Source organism: Ranitomeya imitator, chromosome 2, assembly GCF_032444005.1.
Source record: "Ranitomeya imitator isolate aRanImi1 chromosome 2, aRanImi1.pri, whole genome shotgun sequence".
Classification (NCBI taxonomy): Eukaryota; Metazoa; Chordata; class Amphibia; order Anura; family Dendrobatidae; genus Ranitomeya; species Ranitomeya imitator.
The window spans coordinates 819,936,160-819,954,430 of NC_091283.1; the positions used below are offsets into that span (position 1 = coordinate 819,936,160).

At 48.5% G+C, this 18,271-nt stretch overlaps 1 protein-coding gene across 1 annotated transcript in view; it reads right to left on the reverse strand.

Moving 5' to 3' along the window:
• The window catches only part of MKI67 (marker of proliferation Ki-67), a 47,472-nt gene extending 38,859 nt beyond the window's left edge, over nucleotides 1-8,613 (reverse strand). Inside the window, exons 1-4 of the mRNA XM_069753945.1 lie at nucleotides 8,464-8,613; nucleotides 1,565-1,673; nucleotides 1,123-1,204; nucleotides 472-587 (exon numbers count right to left, since the gene is read on the reverse strand). Coding sequence (XP_069610046.1) covers nucleotides 472-587; nucleotides 1,123-1,204; nucleotides 1,565-1,656 — 290 coding nt within the window. The 5' untranslated portion in view covers nucleotides 1,657-1,673; nucleotides 8,464-8,613. The remainder of the gene's footprint in view (nucleotides 1-471; nucleotides 588-1,122; nucleotides 1,205-1,564; nucleotides 1,674-8,463) is intronic.
• Nucleotides 8,614-18,271: the final 9,658 nt, after the last annotated feature.

The window sequence follows — 18,271 nt, forward strand, 5'->3', positions numbered from 1 at the left end:
GTGGGTAAAAAAAAAAAGAATTAAAATAAAAAATAATGCTATACTCACCTCTCAGCGCTGCACGAGGCCGTCCGGTCTCAGGTTTGCTATGCGACCAGGGCCTGCGGTGACGTCACGGTCACATGACCGTGACGTCACAAAGGTCCTTCTCGCACAGCATCTTTGGAACCGGACCGCCACGTGCAGCGCCGAGGAGATCGGGACGTCAGAGGGTGAGTATATCATTATTTTTAACATTACTATTGATGCTGCATATTGCTGCATATGCAGCATCAATAGTAGGAGTAAATCCCGCAGCGGAACCCGCAACACAAACCGCGATAAATCTGCAGGGATAACCGCAGCGGGTTTGCCCTGCAGATTTATCAAATCCGAGGCGGGAAAACCCGTGGGAGAACCCGCAGCCCCCTTCCTAGGTATGAACATGGCCTTAAGAAGAAAAAAAAACAAAAAAAACCTGCACACACTTACCTGAATGAGCGATCGATGATCGTGAGGACATCTCCGTGTTTGAGACATACAGGTTTTTTAACAGTAGTTCCATTCAGCTGAGTTGGGTTCACAGAGCTTAAGTTGATAACAAACACCTAAAGAAAAACAAGCCCAGTCTAAGAAAAATTGTGAAACTGCAAAAACGCCCACCAAAAAAGTTCATACGAGCCGCACTCTTATCCGGCTAACTGTAGTAGAGTATTGGTGCATTGATATTGTGAGGCTTGACGAAGAACCGCTGTTAGAAACGCAAGGTTCTCACTTTCTTATAATAATTGATTCTATTTCATCACATTTTCAAATATTTGTTGAGCTCTGGTGGCTGAAATCTATACAGACCTTGTCAAAGTGATCACAAGTGAATCCAATCTCTAACTGTCTGGACTTGATTGACTTTCACTAATAAATTTGTTAAAAAGTTATAAGCCTCTGAATGCAAACAATTAACTATTCATGACAGCAAGCCGATATTGGAATACATGAGGAATTTCGTCCCCCCCATTCAGCAGATATATGCTTTTAACAAATGCATCATACAACTTTCTAATAGATGGGCCTTCTGGGGGAAGGGGGTCCGTAAGCCAAAACGGCTCCAACCAGACCGCCTCACTAGTACAAACAATCGCTTACCTCTCCATTATCCCTGACCTCAACTTTACAGTGTTCTTTGGAGACGTGTGGCAGCTGAATGCGGATGTCACACTCGGCTTTCCTGTAATGTGAGGAAAGATGTTAGTCTCACCCGGGCATCTTTAAGGCTACGTTCACTTTAGCGTTTTGCGGGGCTGCGTCGGGCGCAGCCGCGGCGACGCATGCGTCATGCGCCCCTATATTTAACATGGGGGCGCATGGACATGCGTTGCATTGCGTTTTGTGACGCCTGCATCTTTTTGGCGCACGCGTCAGGACGCAGCAAGTTGCATTTTTTTGCGTCCAAAATCATGCCAAAAAAGGACGCATGCGTCACAAAACAATGCGTTTTGGTTTGCGTTGCGTCTCCGACGCAGCACCGCACAACGCAAATGTGAACGTAGCCTAAGGCATCAGGACAAACCATAAGACATGTACATACCTTCCAAACAAGCACGATGTTGCAGTCAACGGAAAGTGAGTCCCATCTGTGCCATTTCTTTTTATTACAATTATTTCACCGTGTAGAGGCATCTTTACATTAAACTTACCTATAAAAAAAAAAAAAAAAAGATTGTGTATCAATATGGTGATAACAGCCAAGGGAACTGAACTTAAAGGGTTTTTATTTCACCATCATTAATATCTGTTTAGTCTGTGAGCTGATACTTATCAATCTTCTGCTCCTGTCCCTCTCCACCAATATGTGGCTGCAGCTCTATAATGCCAGATCTCACCGCAGACTGATACTTCCTAGCCTAATGTAAGTCTATGAGAGCCTCAGACTTCGGCTGGGATCACACATGCGAGAAATATGTCAGTCTCGCATGGTAATACCCGGCATTGCCGCCGTCTCTCTGGAGCGGAGCGTGAGGCTGCATGTATTGCTATGCAGCCTCACGCTCCACTCCTGAGTGACGGCGGCAATGCCGGGTATTACCATGCGAGACTCGGACGTATCTCTCGCATGTGTGATCCCGGCCTTAAACTGAGAAAAACTTTTGGTCACACATCAAACGCTGGCGTGATCTAGGTAGTCACAGCTGTGGCCACATGGCCCTGGAGAGGATGGGAAACCCAATGGAAGAACAGTCATCAGTTTCTCTGACGCGCCCTTGTCAGTGGCTTGGACTATGCAACCAACGCTCGACTGTCATGAACTGTTAGATGGGAGCAAATTGTGCCATCACAAGACTCAAAAAGTAACAATTAGCCACCACAAGAAAAAGTCATCTGCAAAAACAAGTCCTAATATGGGTACATCCATGAGAATGCAAAGTGTCAAGGCTCTACTAAAAGAAAAGTAGTAATGTCATTGGCACTGGTCCCAGACCCCTCACACCCCATGACATTGCTGTGGCCATTTGTGCAAGATGAAAAATGTAACAGAACTGTGCAACAGCAGCGCCATTGTAACCAAGCATGGCACCAGGTATTTCAACATTCACTTTCGCATACAAAGTCAAGCTTTTATCTTCAAGCCGATAGTTCTTTTAAATTCCCACTGTTACATAGTTAGTAAGTAAGGCCGAAAAAAGACATTTGTCCATCCAGTTCAGCCTATATTCCATCATAATAAATCCCCAGATCTACGTCCTTCTACAGAACCTAATAATTGTATGATACAATATTGTTCTGCTCCAGGAAGACATCCAGGCCTCTCTTGAACCCCTCGACTGAGTTCGCCATCACCACCTCCTCAGGCAAGCAATTCCAGATTCTCACTGCCCTAACAGTAAAGAATCCTCTTCTATGTTGGTGGAAAAACCTTCTCTCCTCCAGACGCAAAGAATGCCCTGTTGGGGTGTTTGACTTTACATAAATGTTAGGCGCTAATATGACGACCAAGGAGAGCAAAATATCCAAGTACTATCCATCCACAGATGACACCCAGGTGCTCGTGGTTTGGGAGACGGAATATTTACAGCAGCATAGATCTGTAAGAACTATGGCGGTGGCCTTCAAAACCATCTACTAATATTGGAAAGTGTAAGTGCAGGATAGAATAATTCACATCTACATCACAAAACTGATGAAGACATTTATCAGAAATACTTCCTGTCCTCTGCTGATCAGTACAGGACAGCAACATAACCTGCCCTGATAGGCTTAGTCCACCTGAGCGGCTGCCTCTATCCACCAGTGTAAGTGCTGACAGGCTATGTATGGAGCGTTATCTACAGCGACCGGCCTGTCACAACAATGCAGCACATGTCAGCAGACTTCAAGGCCTCTTCCAGGACTGAACAAGTTTGGCAGAATCCTGCAGGAGGCTAAGGATGCCCCCAGCCTGACCCTGCAGCCAGTTACTGTGGCTATAAACTCTGCTCTCCCAGTAGACTAGCAGTGCACGGCCTGCAGGAAAACCACACGTGTGACCTGTCGGATCTCACAGCATCTTCTGTGCTGTCCACAGGTTACTTTCTCAATGCAAGTGTAATCAAGTCTGATAAAGCTCTCCTGGCTCCATTCTGAGTCTCAGAGTCCCTCCAGTCCATAGGAGTCTACATGAGAGCAACAAGTATTTCAGTGTAATCAATGCACAATATCTACAAAAAAAAAAAAACTGAAATAGTCCTTTAACTCTTTAATTACTACCAATACAACTTGAAACAGATCTGCGATATAAGAATAGCATCCTCTGATGGGTGACCATCCAGCAGCTGTACACAATAGATGACAACTTGCTGCACCAGCCATCAGTGTTGGCACCGACCATGGCCATTAAAACCCAATACTGCTGTAAATAGTGACTACAGCATCTAAAAGGTTAATAGTATGGGGGCTCCCTCTTTAACCCCATCAGCACCCTGAGATCTTGAGTGTGTGGGCCTGATGTTTGCTATGGCAATTCATGGCCAAATAACAGCCTTAAAGTCTTCCAGCCATAGCGGCCTTCAGAAGTTAGAAACATTCAGGGTATGTGCACACGTCAGGATTGCATCAGGATTTTGTCAGGATTTTTCATCAGTATTTGTAGCCAAAACCAGGAGTGGGTGATAAATGCAGAAGTGGTGCATATGTTTCTATTATACTTTTCCTCTAATTGTTCCACTCCTGGTTTTGGCTACAAATACTGATGAAAAATCCTAACAAAATCCTGATGCAATCCTGACGTGTGCACATACCCTCAGGTGGTAAAAATTCTTTTTTTTTTATTATTCCTGTCTTGTCGCTTTGCATCAATTCCTGAAAAGCAGCTGAAGGTTTAATTAACTTGATGTAATTTTGAATACGGTATGTTGAGGTGTGCGGTTTTTAAAATGGTAAAACTTTTGGGGAATTCCAATATATAGGACCCGCAAAGTCATTTCAAAACTGAATTGGTGTCTCAAAAAAAAATAAATAAAAAATAATAAGTTTTATAAATTTCCTTGGAAAAAAAAATTAAAAATTACTGCTACATTTTTAAAATGCTAATCAAATAAAATTTTACAAACGGTTCAGCCTGTTGTGACTCTGAACACAGAACACAGACATCACCACTTTATTCATAGTCATTGGGGCTGAAGACATAACCAAGAGATGAACTGTCCCATAGACCATTAATAACAGCTCACACGTGTGCTATCGCTTCATTCAAAAGAAGCAGTTTACAGCCCACGTCTTATTGTTGAAAGCACCCAACGCTAAGTTACCATGTATCCTGTGGAAAGGTAATAACGTGTTAAAAGCGTTCACACCAGGCATACAATATTGATGACATTACCTTAGGTCACATTAATTATTTTACATCAGTATTTAAGCCAAATTTAGCAGTGCAACAATCAGATGAAAAGTATAAAAGAAACTCGTGCACCAGTTCTGTATTTTTCACCCAATCCTGGGTTTAGATCACTATTGTCCATGTTACCATGAAATAATCACTAATGCTATACTGATGTTTGTTGTTTTTATCTCTGGATTTATAACTATCTACCGTAATCCAAGTTCTCCCCATACCTATCCCAGCATCGCCCTTCCTTAATATTTACCTTTCCCAATATAAATATTTTAAAATTCAATAAAAATTATTGAAACACAAATATGTGAAATACTGAACGTGACCTTATGCTAGGTCATCAGTATGAGGCTGCCGTCACACTAGCAGTATTTGGTCAGTATTTTACATCAGTATTTGTAAGCCAAAACCAGGAGTGGAACAAATAGAGGAAAAGTATAATAAAAACATATGCACCACTTCTGGATTTATCACCCACTCCTGGTTTTGGCTTACACTGATGTAAAATACTGAATATGCCCTTAGATTGGTGGAGGTCCAGCACTACCAACCAACATGAACTCCGCTGACAGCCAGATGTAAACACTGAAGCCAAATTGTAGTCGCTGCCGGGTACAGAAAACCGGCTGCATCGTCACTGACTGATCCAATACCGATGACAGATCAATATTATATACCAAGAGACCATAGCAACTAGACTCATAGAACATCCAAACCCACAGACAGCACAGCGGCATGCCACACGCCCGAACCCAGACGGCACAGCGGCACGCCCGACCCACAGACGGCACGCCACACGCTTGAACCCAGACGGCACAGCGGCAGGCCCGACCCAGACGGCACAGTGGCCGCCACGCAATCAGCCCCCACTCCACGCGCCCGACCCACAGACGGCACGCCACACGCCCGAACCCAGACGGCACAGCAGCCGCCACGCAATCAACCCCCACTCCACAGACGGCACGCCACACGCCCGGACCCACAGCAGCCACCATGCACCCGACCCAGACAGCACAGCGGCCACCATGCACCCAACCCATAGACGGCACAGCGGCCGCCACGCAATCAGCCCCCACTCCAGACGGCACGCACCCGGACCCACAGACGGCACAGCAGCCACCATGCACCCGACCCAGACAGCACAGCGGCCACCATGCACCCAACCCACAGACGGCACAGCGGCCGCCACGCAATCAGCCCCCACTCCACAGACGGCACGCGCCCGGACCCACAGACGGCACAGCAGCCACCATGCACCCGACCCAGACAGCACAGCGGCCACCATGCACCCAACCCACAGACGGCACAGCAGCCGCCACGCAATCAGCCCCCACTCCACAGACGGCACGCCACGCGCCCGGACCCACGGACGGCACAGCGGCCACCATGCACCTGACCCAGACAGCACAGCGGCCACCATGCACCCAACCCACAGACGGCACAGCAGCCGCCACGCAATCAGCCCCCACTCCACAGACGGCACGCCACGCGCCCGGACCCACGGACGGCACAGCGGCCACCATGCACCTGACCCAGACAGCACAGCGGCCACCATGCACCCAACCCACAGACGGCACAGCGGCCGCCACGCAATCAGCCCCCACTCCACAGACGGCACGCGCCCGGACCCACAGACGGCACAGCAGCCACCATGCACCCGACCCAGACAGCACAGCGGCCACCATGCACCCAACCCACAGCCGGCACAGCGGCCACCATGCACCCAACCCACAGCCGGCACAGCGGCCACCATGCACCCAACCCACAGACGGCACTGCGGCCACTATGCACCCAACCCACAGCCGGCACAGCGGCCACCATGCACCCAACCCACAGCCGGCACAGCGGCCACCATGCACCCAACCCACAGACGGCACTGCGGCCACTATGCACCCAACCCACAGACGGCACAGCGGCCGCCACGCAATCAGCCCCCACTCCACAAACGGCACGCCACGCGCCCGGACCCACGGACGGCACAGCGGCCACCATGCACCTGACCCAGACAGCACAGCGGCCACCATGCACCCAACCCACAGACGGCACAGCAGCCGCCACGCAATCAGCACCCACTCCAGACAGCACAGCAGCCACCATGCACCCAACCCACAGACGGCACAGCGGCCACCACGCACCTGACCCACAGACGGCACAGGGGCCACCACGCACCCGACCCACAGACGGCACAGCGGCCACCACGCACCCGACCCACAGACGGCACAGCGGCCACCACGCACCCGACCCACAGCCGGCACAGCGGCCACCACGCACCCGACCCACAGACGGCAACTATGCACCCAACCCACAGACGGCACAGCGGCCACCACGCACCCGACTCACAGACGGTACAGCGGCCACCACGCACCCACTCCACAGACGGCACGCCACGCGCCCGGACCCACGGACGGCACAGCGGCCACCACGCACCCGACCCACAGACGGCACAGCGGCCACCACGCACCCGACCCACAGACGGCACAGCGGCCACCACGCACCCGACCCACAGACGGCCACCACGCACCCGACCCACAGACGGCCACCACGCACCCGACCCACAGACGGCACAGCGGCCACCACGCACCCGACCCACAGACGGCCACCACGCACCCGACCCACAGACGGCACAGCGGCCACGACGCACCCGACCCACAGACGGCACAGCGGCCACCACGCACCCGACCCACAGACGGTTACCACGCACCCGACCCACAGACGGTTACCACGCACCCGACCCACAGACGGTTACCACGCACCCGACCCACAGACGGCACAGCGGCCACGACGCACCCGACCCACAGACGGCACAGCGGCCACCACGCACCCGACCCACAGACGGCACAGCGGCCACCATGCAATCAGCCCCCACTCCACAGACGGCACGCCACGCGCCCGACCCACAGACGGCACAGCGGCCACCATGCACCCGACCTACAGATGGCAGTGGCCCCCATGCACCCGATCCACAGACGGCACAGCAGCCGCCACACAATCAGCCCGCACTCCACAGCAGAAACTCAATCATGTGAAAGGGGCCCTAAGTCCTGGAGGCGCAGACATCCTGCAACTATATGGACGACGGTCTCAGGATCAGTCCTAATAATGACTGGATTGGCTCAGGAGTCAGATCCACAGTGCCACAACCAAACCAATCACATCCTTACCTGCAGCCATCCTGCCCCTGCTGTCCATGGTGATGAAACTAGTAACACTGCTGGACACAGACCGGGGCATGTAAACATGCAACTGCTGCACGTGCCCCGACAGCTGCCTGCTGGGAGTTGTAGTACTACTAGCACAGAGATCTACACCTGCATCCCATCAATAGCCTGTCCTGGGGTGATCTCAGACCTCCCCTCCACCAGCAGAGGCGATGACATTCGCCCCAGCCACATCCCCCCGGAGAGGAGGCTCCTGCTGAGCCCACGGCCCACAAACGAACTTTGAGGTGTATTGGTACCACCCGCCCGCCGTACAAAACCAAAACAGTACGCAACCGGTTAAAAACCAACGCCAAAAGCCCGCGTGACAGCACCAGACTCCAGAAACACAAATTGGCGGGCTTCTCCACCACCTCATAAGCCGCGAAACTTCACCCCCGCTAATAAGCCGCCATTACCAACCTGAGCAGCCGAAAGGTTTCCGATGCGGATCGCTCAGTCCATTAATGAGGAGAGAGCCTGAAGCCGCCGTCGGATCGCACCGACCACAACAGCTCTGCCGTCCGTTACGAGCGCTCGGCTCCTCCGCGCGTAACCATCAAAAGCGCATGCGCGAAGTCAGCGCCAAATGTTTGCCCGCGATCTATCGTTCCCTGTATCCTTCCGCCGCCTCACTTACGGGCCAACTTGACAAACAAGTCCTGGAAACGAGTATTCGTATAGCTGCTGCTGACGTTCATCTTGACCACGAGACAGTCTTCATACGGTTGATAGTGATCGAAGGAGACGTGAGGGGATTCTTTCCGGTGTACTATTTGGTCAGGCGTAAGGATACCATGAATATGTATGAAGTTTTAAAAAGTGTTCGAAAAGCAGCGCGAAGCACGGTTATTGGAGGGGCGAGGACACGTGATTGGAGGGAGTGGCCAATCTGATTCGGAGTGGGCGTGTCCGAAGGAGGGGTGAAAAAGGCGCGCAGTTTCCTCAAACAAAGACGACGAGGCTTCATTATGGCGGCAAAACCGTCATGAGAGAAATAACAAAATAGAAACGTGTCAGAGCCGCAAATTGTGTGGCCAGAATGTGTTCTTACACAGACATAAACACAAATGAACCCTAAATAAAGGAGCTGCAGTAACCTTTCCAGTCAGAATGCTGGTTATAGCGCTCTGCTTTACATATATTGGTTATAGCACCGTCTATGATTAATACTAACGTACGTGTAGGAGTGTGTGAGAGGAGCTGCTGGTACTTGCAGTGAATAGCTGCAGGAAAACAATATCATCTATACACTCTAATATACCATGGAGCTGCCTGCCTGCATAATAAACCACATCGAATAGTGAGGCTACGGTGTAATGACCCCGCCAATAATTTCCATACAATTTAGTTTTTTTTTTAAGGCTAAATAAAGGTACCTTCACACTAACCGTCACACAGTGGCATTTTGATCGCTACGACGGCACAATTTGTGACGTTCCAGCGATATATCCGTGACGTTCCAGCGATCTCGCTGTGTCTGACACGCTCCTGCGATCAGGGACCCCGCTGAGAATCGTACGACGTAGCAGATCGTTTGAAACTTTCTTTCGTCGTCTAGTGTCCCGCTGTGGCGGCATGATCGCATGGTGTAACAAAGGTGTGCACGATATTGTATACGATGTGCACATAGTAACCAACGGCTTCTACATCGCACATACGTCATGAAATTATCGCTCCAGCGTCGTACATTGCAAAGTGTGACAGCAGTCTACGACGCTGGAGCGATATTGTTACGATGCTGGAGCGTCACGGATCGTGCCGTCGTAGCGATCAAAATGCCACTGTGTGACGGTATCCGGATCGTTGTCGGAATCGCTGCAGCGTCGCTTAGTGTGACGGTACCTTTACACTAAACGGCCCTATCCAGACTTAATAAATTTTGGAAATGGACGCATAGAAGGTTGTAATCTGATAAAAATAAAATTGGATCGTGCGACCGTCACATTCTGTTTTGCAGCAGAAAATTGTCAAAAGAATCAATGGTGACTGAAAAAATAAAAAAAGATGTTTTTGAACCATTTAACAGATCGAGTTCACAAAGATTTTTGCGTTGGGACAGTAGGAAAACGTACTTGGAAAATGTATGTTGTAATAAAGATGCAAAAGTGACCGTAAAACGGACATGTGTGTGCAGGAAAAACATTCAAAGCCGACGTAAAGAGAAAAATAAAATGAAGTGGGCACAGCAAAATATAAAAATAGAATAAAGCGTGTACTGAACCTCGCAAAAGGGCTCATTCACACATACGAGGAAAACGTACTGATTATTCTCATCAGTGTGGTACGAGCGCCTTCCTATTTTCTTGTACGTGCAGAGATTAAAACAAAACTCCATTCTGAAAATCAGAATGCAATTGAATGACATCCGAGTAGGGTCTGATTTTTTTAGTTTGCCAACTTTTATCCGACCATTGGTTCAAAATTAGCCACGTCTCAGAGATTTACCGCAGACTGATCGGTCCACAAAAAATAATGAATGGTCCCACAGACTATCACAGGTACAAGTACTATCCGAGAAAACCCCAGATAGCACTGGTGTGTGAAAATCGGAATGAAGCCTTAAAAAGAAAGGGAAACTTGCATAGGATAGGTAGTGCCCCTCCATTCTTGAAAAAAAAATGTAAAATTATTATGATTACTTAACAATTCAATTAAAAATAGTTAAAAATTAAAACAAACAAATCCAATAACCCTAATATCAGGCAAATACAACTAGAATTGTTAGGTCACGCGGCTTGGACCATGTGTAATTTAGATGCATTGATAATTCAATAAATACATCACATATGCATAAAAATATTGACACCACGCAAAGAAATGCTAAGCCCATAGACATGTGCTGGTTATACAGTCATGGCCAAAAGTATTGAAACCCCTGCAATTCTGTCAGATAATACTCAGTTTCTTCCTGAAAATGATTGCAAACACAAATTAGACAGACTGCGTGTCTGTGTGTGCAGGGGGGGGGTCTGTACGTGACCGTGGGGGTCTGTGCGGGCCTGCCGAGTGTCTGTGCGGGCCTGCCGGGTGTCTGTGCGGGCCTGCCGGGTGTCTGTGCGGGCCTGCCAAGGCTCTGTGCGGGCCTGCCGGGGCTCTGTGCGAGATGCCGGGGGTCTGTGCGTGACTGCCGGGAGCTCTGTGCGGGCTGCCGGGGTCTGTGCGTGCCTGCAGGGGGCTCTGTGCGGGCTGCCGGGGCTCTGTGCTGGCTGCCAGGGGTCTGTGCGTGATTGCCGGGGGTCTGTGTGGGCTGCCGGGGGCTCTGTGCGAGCTTCCGGGGGTCTACGCGGGTTGCTGGGGGTCTGTGCGTGACTGCCGGGGGCTCTGTGCGGGTTCCCGGGGGCCGGGAGTCTGTGCGTGCCTGCCAGGGGCTCTGTGCGGGCTGCCGGGGCTGTGTGTGGGATGCCGGGGGTCTGTGCGTGCCTGCCGGGGCTCTGTGCGAGCTGCCAGGGGTCTGTGCGTGACTGCTGGGGGATCTGTGGGCTGCCGGGGGTCTGTTCCTGCCGGGGGCTCTGTGCGGGCTACCGGGGGTCTGTGTGTGCCTGCCAGGGGCTCTGTGTGAGCTGCCGAGGGCTCTGAGTGGGCTGCTGGGGCTCTGTGCGGGCTGCCGGGGGCCCCCGGCAGCCCGCACAGAGCCCCGGCAGCCCGCACAGAGCCCCTGGCAGTCACGCACAGACCCCCGGTAGCCCGCACAGAGCCCCGGCAGACCGCACAGAGTCCCGGCAGGCCCGTACAGACCCCGCCCGCACACACAGACACGCACAGTGTCCACACCGCCCACACTCTTCCCCCCTCCGGAACAGGATGTAGAAGGACAGAAAGGGCTTATTTACATTCCGATATTTGTGTCCCATTGACTTGCATTGGTGTGAATAGGTGCATACCAGGAGCAGGTACCTCCATATACAATATACAAAAAAAGGTTGCACTCTATCGTGCCAAAGCATGTCGAATATGAAATACATGAAATATGAATAGCAAAATGGCTTTTTGAACATTAGGAAAAATATTTGGCCGATCCAATCCGATACCGATACTTCTGGATATCGGAAGGTATCGCTCAACACTACTCATGACATTGCCAAATTTTACAATTCTGACCAATGTCACTTTATGAGGTAATAAATCTGGAACTCTTCAATGGATCCCACTTGTTCTGACATGGTTTTTTCATAACATATTGCACTTCATAATAGTGGTAAAAAAAATTACAATATGCCTTGCGCTTATTTGTTGTCGATCGCTGCAGCGTCGCTGTTTGGTCGCTGGAGAGCTGTCACACAGACAGCTCTCCAGCGACCAACGATGCCGAAGTCCCCGGGTAACCAGGGTAAACATCGGGTTACTAAGCGCAGGGCCGCGCTTAGTAACCCGATGTTTACCATGGTTACCAGCGTAAACGTTAAAAAAACAAACACTACATACTTACCTTCAGCTGTCTGTCACCGGCGCTGTGCTTTCCTCTGCACTGTCAGCGCCGGTCAGCCGGAAAGCAGAGCGGTGACGTCACCGCTGTGCTTTCCGGCTGGCCGGCGCTGACACAGGATGCAGGTGGAGTGCAGAGAAGCAGAGCGCCGGGGACAGACAGCTGAAGGTAAGTATGTAGTGTTTGTTTTTTTAACGTTTACGCTGGTAACCAGGGTAAACATCGGGTTACTAAGCGCGGCCCTGCGCTTAGTAACCCGATGTTTACCCTGGTTACCAGTCAAGACATCGCTGGATCGGCGTCACACACGCCGATCCAGCGATGTCAGCGGGAGATCCAGCGACGAAATAAAGTGCTGGACTTTCCTCAGCAACCAACGATCTCCCAGCAGGGGCCTGATCGTTGGTCGCTGTCACACATAACGATTTCCTTAACGATATCGTTGCTACGTCACAAAAAGCAACAATATCGTTAACGATATCATTATATGTGACGGTACCTTAAGCCAAAACCAGGAGTGGAACAATTAGAGGAAAAGTATAATAGAACCATATGCACCATTTCTGTATTTATCACCCACTCCTGGTTTTGGCTTACAAATACTGATGTAAAATACTGACCAAATACTGGTTTGCAGGTGCCATGACCCACTGGGAGAGCCCCTGAGGTGACAGAATAGTAGAAATCTTCATAAGTAGTGATGAGCGAGTGTACTCGTTGCTCGGGTTTTCCCGAGCACGCTCGGGTGACCTCTGAGTATTTATGACTGCTCGGAGATTTAGTTTTCATCCTGGCAGCTAAATGATTTACAGCTACTAGCCAGGCTGAGTACATGTGGGGGTTGCCTGGTTGCTAATCCCCACATGTAATCAAGCTGGCTAATAGCTGTAAATCATTTAGCTGCCAGGATGAAAACTAAGGCCGGCGTCACACTAGCATATTGCATCCGATGCGAGATCATCGGATGCGATATGCTAATGACCCTCGGCTCCTGCTCGCAGCAGAGCAGGAGCCGAGTGTCATACGTCTGTGCTCCGATTCTCTCGCACAGGGAGGATCAGCACACAGCTGCGGAGGAGGCGGAGAAATGACTTTCTCCATCTCCTCCATTGCCGGGGTCCGCTTATAACGCACATCACTCGGATGATATCCGAGTGGTGTGCGCTGTCTCACTCGCACCCATAGGCTTATATGGGTGCGAGTGAGCCGCGAGTTTTCCTCGGTCCGAGAAAAACGGCCGACAAAAAGTCGGCTGCTGGGAGCGTACCCATAACTTAATATTGGTCCAAGTGCAATGCGATTTTTTATCGCATTGGACTCAGCCGTTTTAAACGCCAGTGTGACGCCGGCCTTAATCTCCGAGCAGTCATAAATACTCAGAGGTCACCCGAGCGTGCTCGGGAAAACCCGAGCAACGAGTACACTCGCTCATCACTATTCATAAGTGATCCCATTTTATGAAATACATCTCTTGAATTAGTCTAGAGTTGTAGTGATCATATTGACACCACTGGTGTGTCACAGAAGTTTATACTATTGGACCGTAAATAAAAAATAATTACAGTAGTAGTTAGTGTACTAATGTAGGACAGTAAGGTGGTCCAGTGGTTAGCTCTGCAGCCTTGCAGCGCTGGGGTCCTGGGTTCAAATCCCACCATGGACAACATCTGCAACAAGTTAGTTTCTTTCTGTGTTCGCATGGGTTTCTTCTGGGTACTCTAGTTTCTTGCCACACTCCAAAGACAAACTGATAAGGAATGTGGATTGTGAGTGGTATTAATGGCACTTAAGTGAGTACAATAAATAAATTAGATTTTTACCAGAAAAAAATAGTTTTGGCTCGAGATTTCACATTTCCATACAGGGAAATGGGTAAAAATGGTACCAAAATTTGTCCCACAATTTCTGGAGAATGTAGAAATATCCCACATGTGGCTGTACAGTACTGCTTAGCCATACGGAGAGTACACTGTAGTGACCAGTACGTTGTGGTGTCCAGCTCATGCTTCTGGAAACATGCACCTGTAAATTAGGCTGGCTAAGATCACTACAAATATGCCAAACGTGGACGCTAAATGTGAATTAGTCACACTGGGGCTCAGAAGGGAGAGAGGCATTTGGATTTCGGAGTTCAGAATTCGTTTGATTTCTTTTGGGGTGTAAGAGCCACAGCGCTTTTCCAGAGCCTTGAAATGCTACCAGTAACGTGAAAGCCACCTATATTTCCAATGACAGGTGACAGACCTGAGTGGGGACTTGCTATATTTGTAGATTGAGTTGAAGCTTTTATTGGGAACATTTTACATAATGTTTGGGATCAAATTTATCCTGCGCTCTACGCAGAGAACTTATTTTGGAGTTTCCATCTAAATTGCCCAGTGACCTGATTCGGATGAAACCCCCAAGGAATCCACTTACTGTAATGAGGCAGCAGAGTTACTCTGGACTCCATCTGGCCTCTGTTCAGCGGTTTCCTTCATTTCAGAAGTGCAGAAAACTATGGCGGACTGCGTTTTTATGCACGCCTAAAGACTTACAGCGCCGCATCATAGGCGGCCAGTGTCCACGGTGCCTCCATCTGGCTCGTTATAGGGAATCTTCCGTCGGGGGTTCTGTCTGAGTCACATATTTCAGAGAACTACATGGAAACCCCGGTGTAAGTGCTCAGCACAGAGCCCAGGAGGAATGTGAGCCAAGCCTTAGGCCGGGGACACACACAACGTATAAAAAAACGGTCCGTTTTTGACGGACGAGAATCGCACAAATGTTACCAAAACAGTGATCCGTGTGCAGTGCGAGGATGCGATTTTCTCGCATTAAATGATCCGTGTGACATCCGTATGGCATCCGTATGGTGAGATTTTCTCACACACTTGCAAAATGAGCAAATAATGGCTGAGCCTTTCCTGTCACCTGCTCAATGCCTGAGAATTTCTCGCAAGTCACACTGATGGTCCGTGTGCTGTGCTATTTTTTCTCACCCCCATAGACTTTCATTGGCGATTCTCGGCTGAGATACGCTGACAATCGCAGCATGCTGCGATTTCACTCAGATCCTGAATACGGACGAGAAAATATCGGATGATGGGAGCTGCCCCATAGATTAACATTGGGACGAGTGCTATGCGATTTTTTATCGCATTGCACTCGTCCGTATTACGGTCTAGTGTAACCCCGGCCTTGCTGAGATTCTCGGACGAGACTCGCCAATGCAAGTCAATGGGTGCGAGAAAAAAAACGCACAGCACTCGCACCATGCGAGTGCTGTCCGATTTTTACGCACCCGTGTCCTTAGAAAAGCCGGCAATTCAGCGCAGAGTACAGTAAAATCACACTGACAGGTTAGATGAGAGTAGATATATACACATAGAATAGGTATATATACATATATATATGTCAGGGAGACACCTATATATATATATTTATATTTAATGCAGCGCGAGATAGCTTAAAAGCTGGTAATTCAATTACCGGCTTTTGCTTTCTCCTTCACAAACCCGACATGATATGAGACATGGTTTACATACAGTAAACCATCTCATATCACCATTTTTTTGCATATTCCACACTACTAATGTTAGTAGTGTGTATATGCAAAATTTGGGCATTCTAGCTATTATATTTAAGGGTTAAATGGCGGAAAAAATTGGCGTGGGCTCCCGCACAATTTTCTCCGCCAGAGTAGTAAAGCCAGTGACTGAGGGCAGATATTAATAGCCTGGAGAGGGTCCATGGTTATTGGCCCCCCCCTGGCTAAAAACACCTGCCCTCAGCCACCCCAGAAAAGGCACATCTGGAAGATGCGCCTATTCTGGCACTTGGCCACTCTCTTCCCATTCCCGTGTAGCGGTGGGATATTGGGTAATGAAGGGTTAATGCCACCTTGCTATTGTAAGGTGACATTAAGCCTAATTAATAATGGAGAGGCGTCAATTATGACACCTATCCATTATTAATCCAATTGAAAGAAAGGGTTAAAAAAATACACACACACATTATTAAAAATTATTTTAATGAAATAAAAACAAAGGTTGTTGTAATTTTTTATTTAACGCCCAATCCACTCAGTGAAGACCCTCGTTCTGTGACAAAAAAAAAATAATAAACCAACAATATACTTACCTTCCACAGATCTGTAAAGTCCAACGATGTAAATCCTTCTGAAGGGGTTAAAACATTTTGCAGCCAGGAGCTTTGCTAATGCAATGCTACTCCTCGCTGCAAAACCCCGGGGAATGAGTCTAAATATAGATCAATGAGCTATATTTAGCTTCATTTGCGGTGAGGCGCCCTCTGCTGGCTGTTCATAGATCGTGGGAACTTTCCTAGAAAGCTCCCAGGCTTTCAAGGAAATTTCCCACGATCTATGAACAGCCAGCAGAGGGCGCCTCACCGCAAATGAAGCTAAATATAGCTCATTGATCTATATTTAGACTCATTCCCCGGGGTTTTGCAGCGAGGAGTAGCATTGCATTAGCAAACCTCCTGGCTGCAAAATGTTTTAACCCCTTCAGAAGGATTTACATCGTTGGACTTTACAGATCTGTGGAAGGTAAGTATATTGTTGGTTTATTATTTTTTTTTTGTCACAGAACGAGGGTCTTCACTGAGTGGATTGGGCGTTAAATAAAAAATTACAACAACCTTTGTTTTTATTTCATTAAAATAATTTTTAATAATGTGTGTGTGTATTTTTTTAACCCTTTCTTTCAATTGGATTAATAATGGATAGGTGTCATAATTGACGCCTCTCCATTATTAATTAGGCTTAATGTCACCTTACAATTGCAAGGTGGCATTAACCCTTCATTACCCCATATCCCACCGCTACACGGGAATGGGAAGAGAGTGGCCAAGTGCCAGAATAGGCGCATCTTCCAGATGTGCCTTTTCTGGGGTGGCTGGGGGCAGGTGTTTTTAGCCAGGGGGGGGCCAATAACCATGGACCCTCTCCAGGCTATTAATATCTGCCCTCAGTCACTGGCTTTACTACTCTGGCGGAGAAAATTGTGCGGGAGCCCACGCCAATTTTTTCCGCCATTTAACCCTTAAATATAATAGCTAGAATGCCCAAATTTTGCATATACACACTACTAACATTAGTAGTGTGGAATATGCAAAAAAAATGGTGATATGAGATGGTTTACTGTATGTAAACCAGGTCTCATATCATGTCGGGTTTGTGAAGGAGAAAGCAAAAGCCGGTAATTGAATTACCAGCTTTAAAGCTATCTCGCGCTGCATTAAATATAAATATATATATATAGGTGTCTCCCTGACATATATATATGTATATATACCTATTCTATGTGTATATATCTACTCTAATCTAACCTGTCACTGTGATTTTACTGTACTCTGCGCTGAATTACCGGCTTTTCAAAGGAGACCCGTGCGTAAAAATCGGACAGCAATACGGATGTCATACGGATGTTGCGATAAAAAAATCGCATGACACTCGCATGGCACTCGCAGACGTTACATCAGTTTTTTCGGTCCGTAAATCGGACCGTTTTTTTCTCACACAAGTGGAGATGAGCCCTTACTGAGATCTTTGGGAGGCAGAATGAAAAAAATCAACAGCAGGTGAAGAATTGGTTTTATTTATTTTTTACGCTGTTCTTCGTGCGGTATAAGAGATTACTTCATTCTTCTGTTCGATACGATTACAGCGATACCAGATTTATATTGTTTTTTTTTTTTTTGTTTGACAGCCGTCACACACTAAAAAACACTTTTTTATTGCGCCTCACCATATTTGGAGAGCTATAATTTTTTCATATTTCGTCCGACGGAGTAATGTGA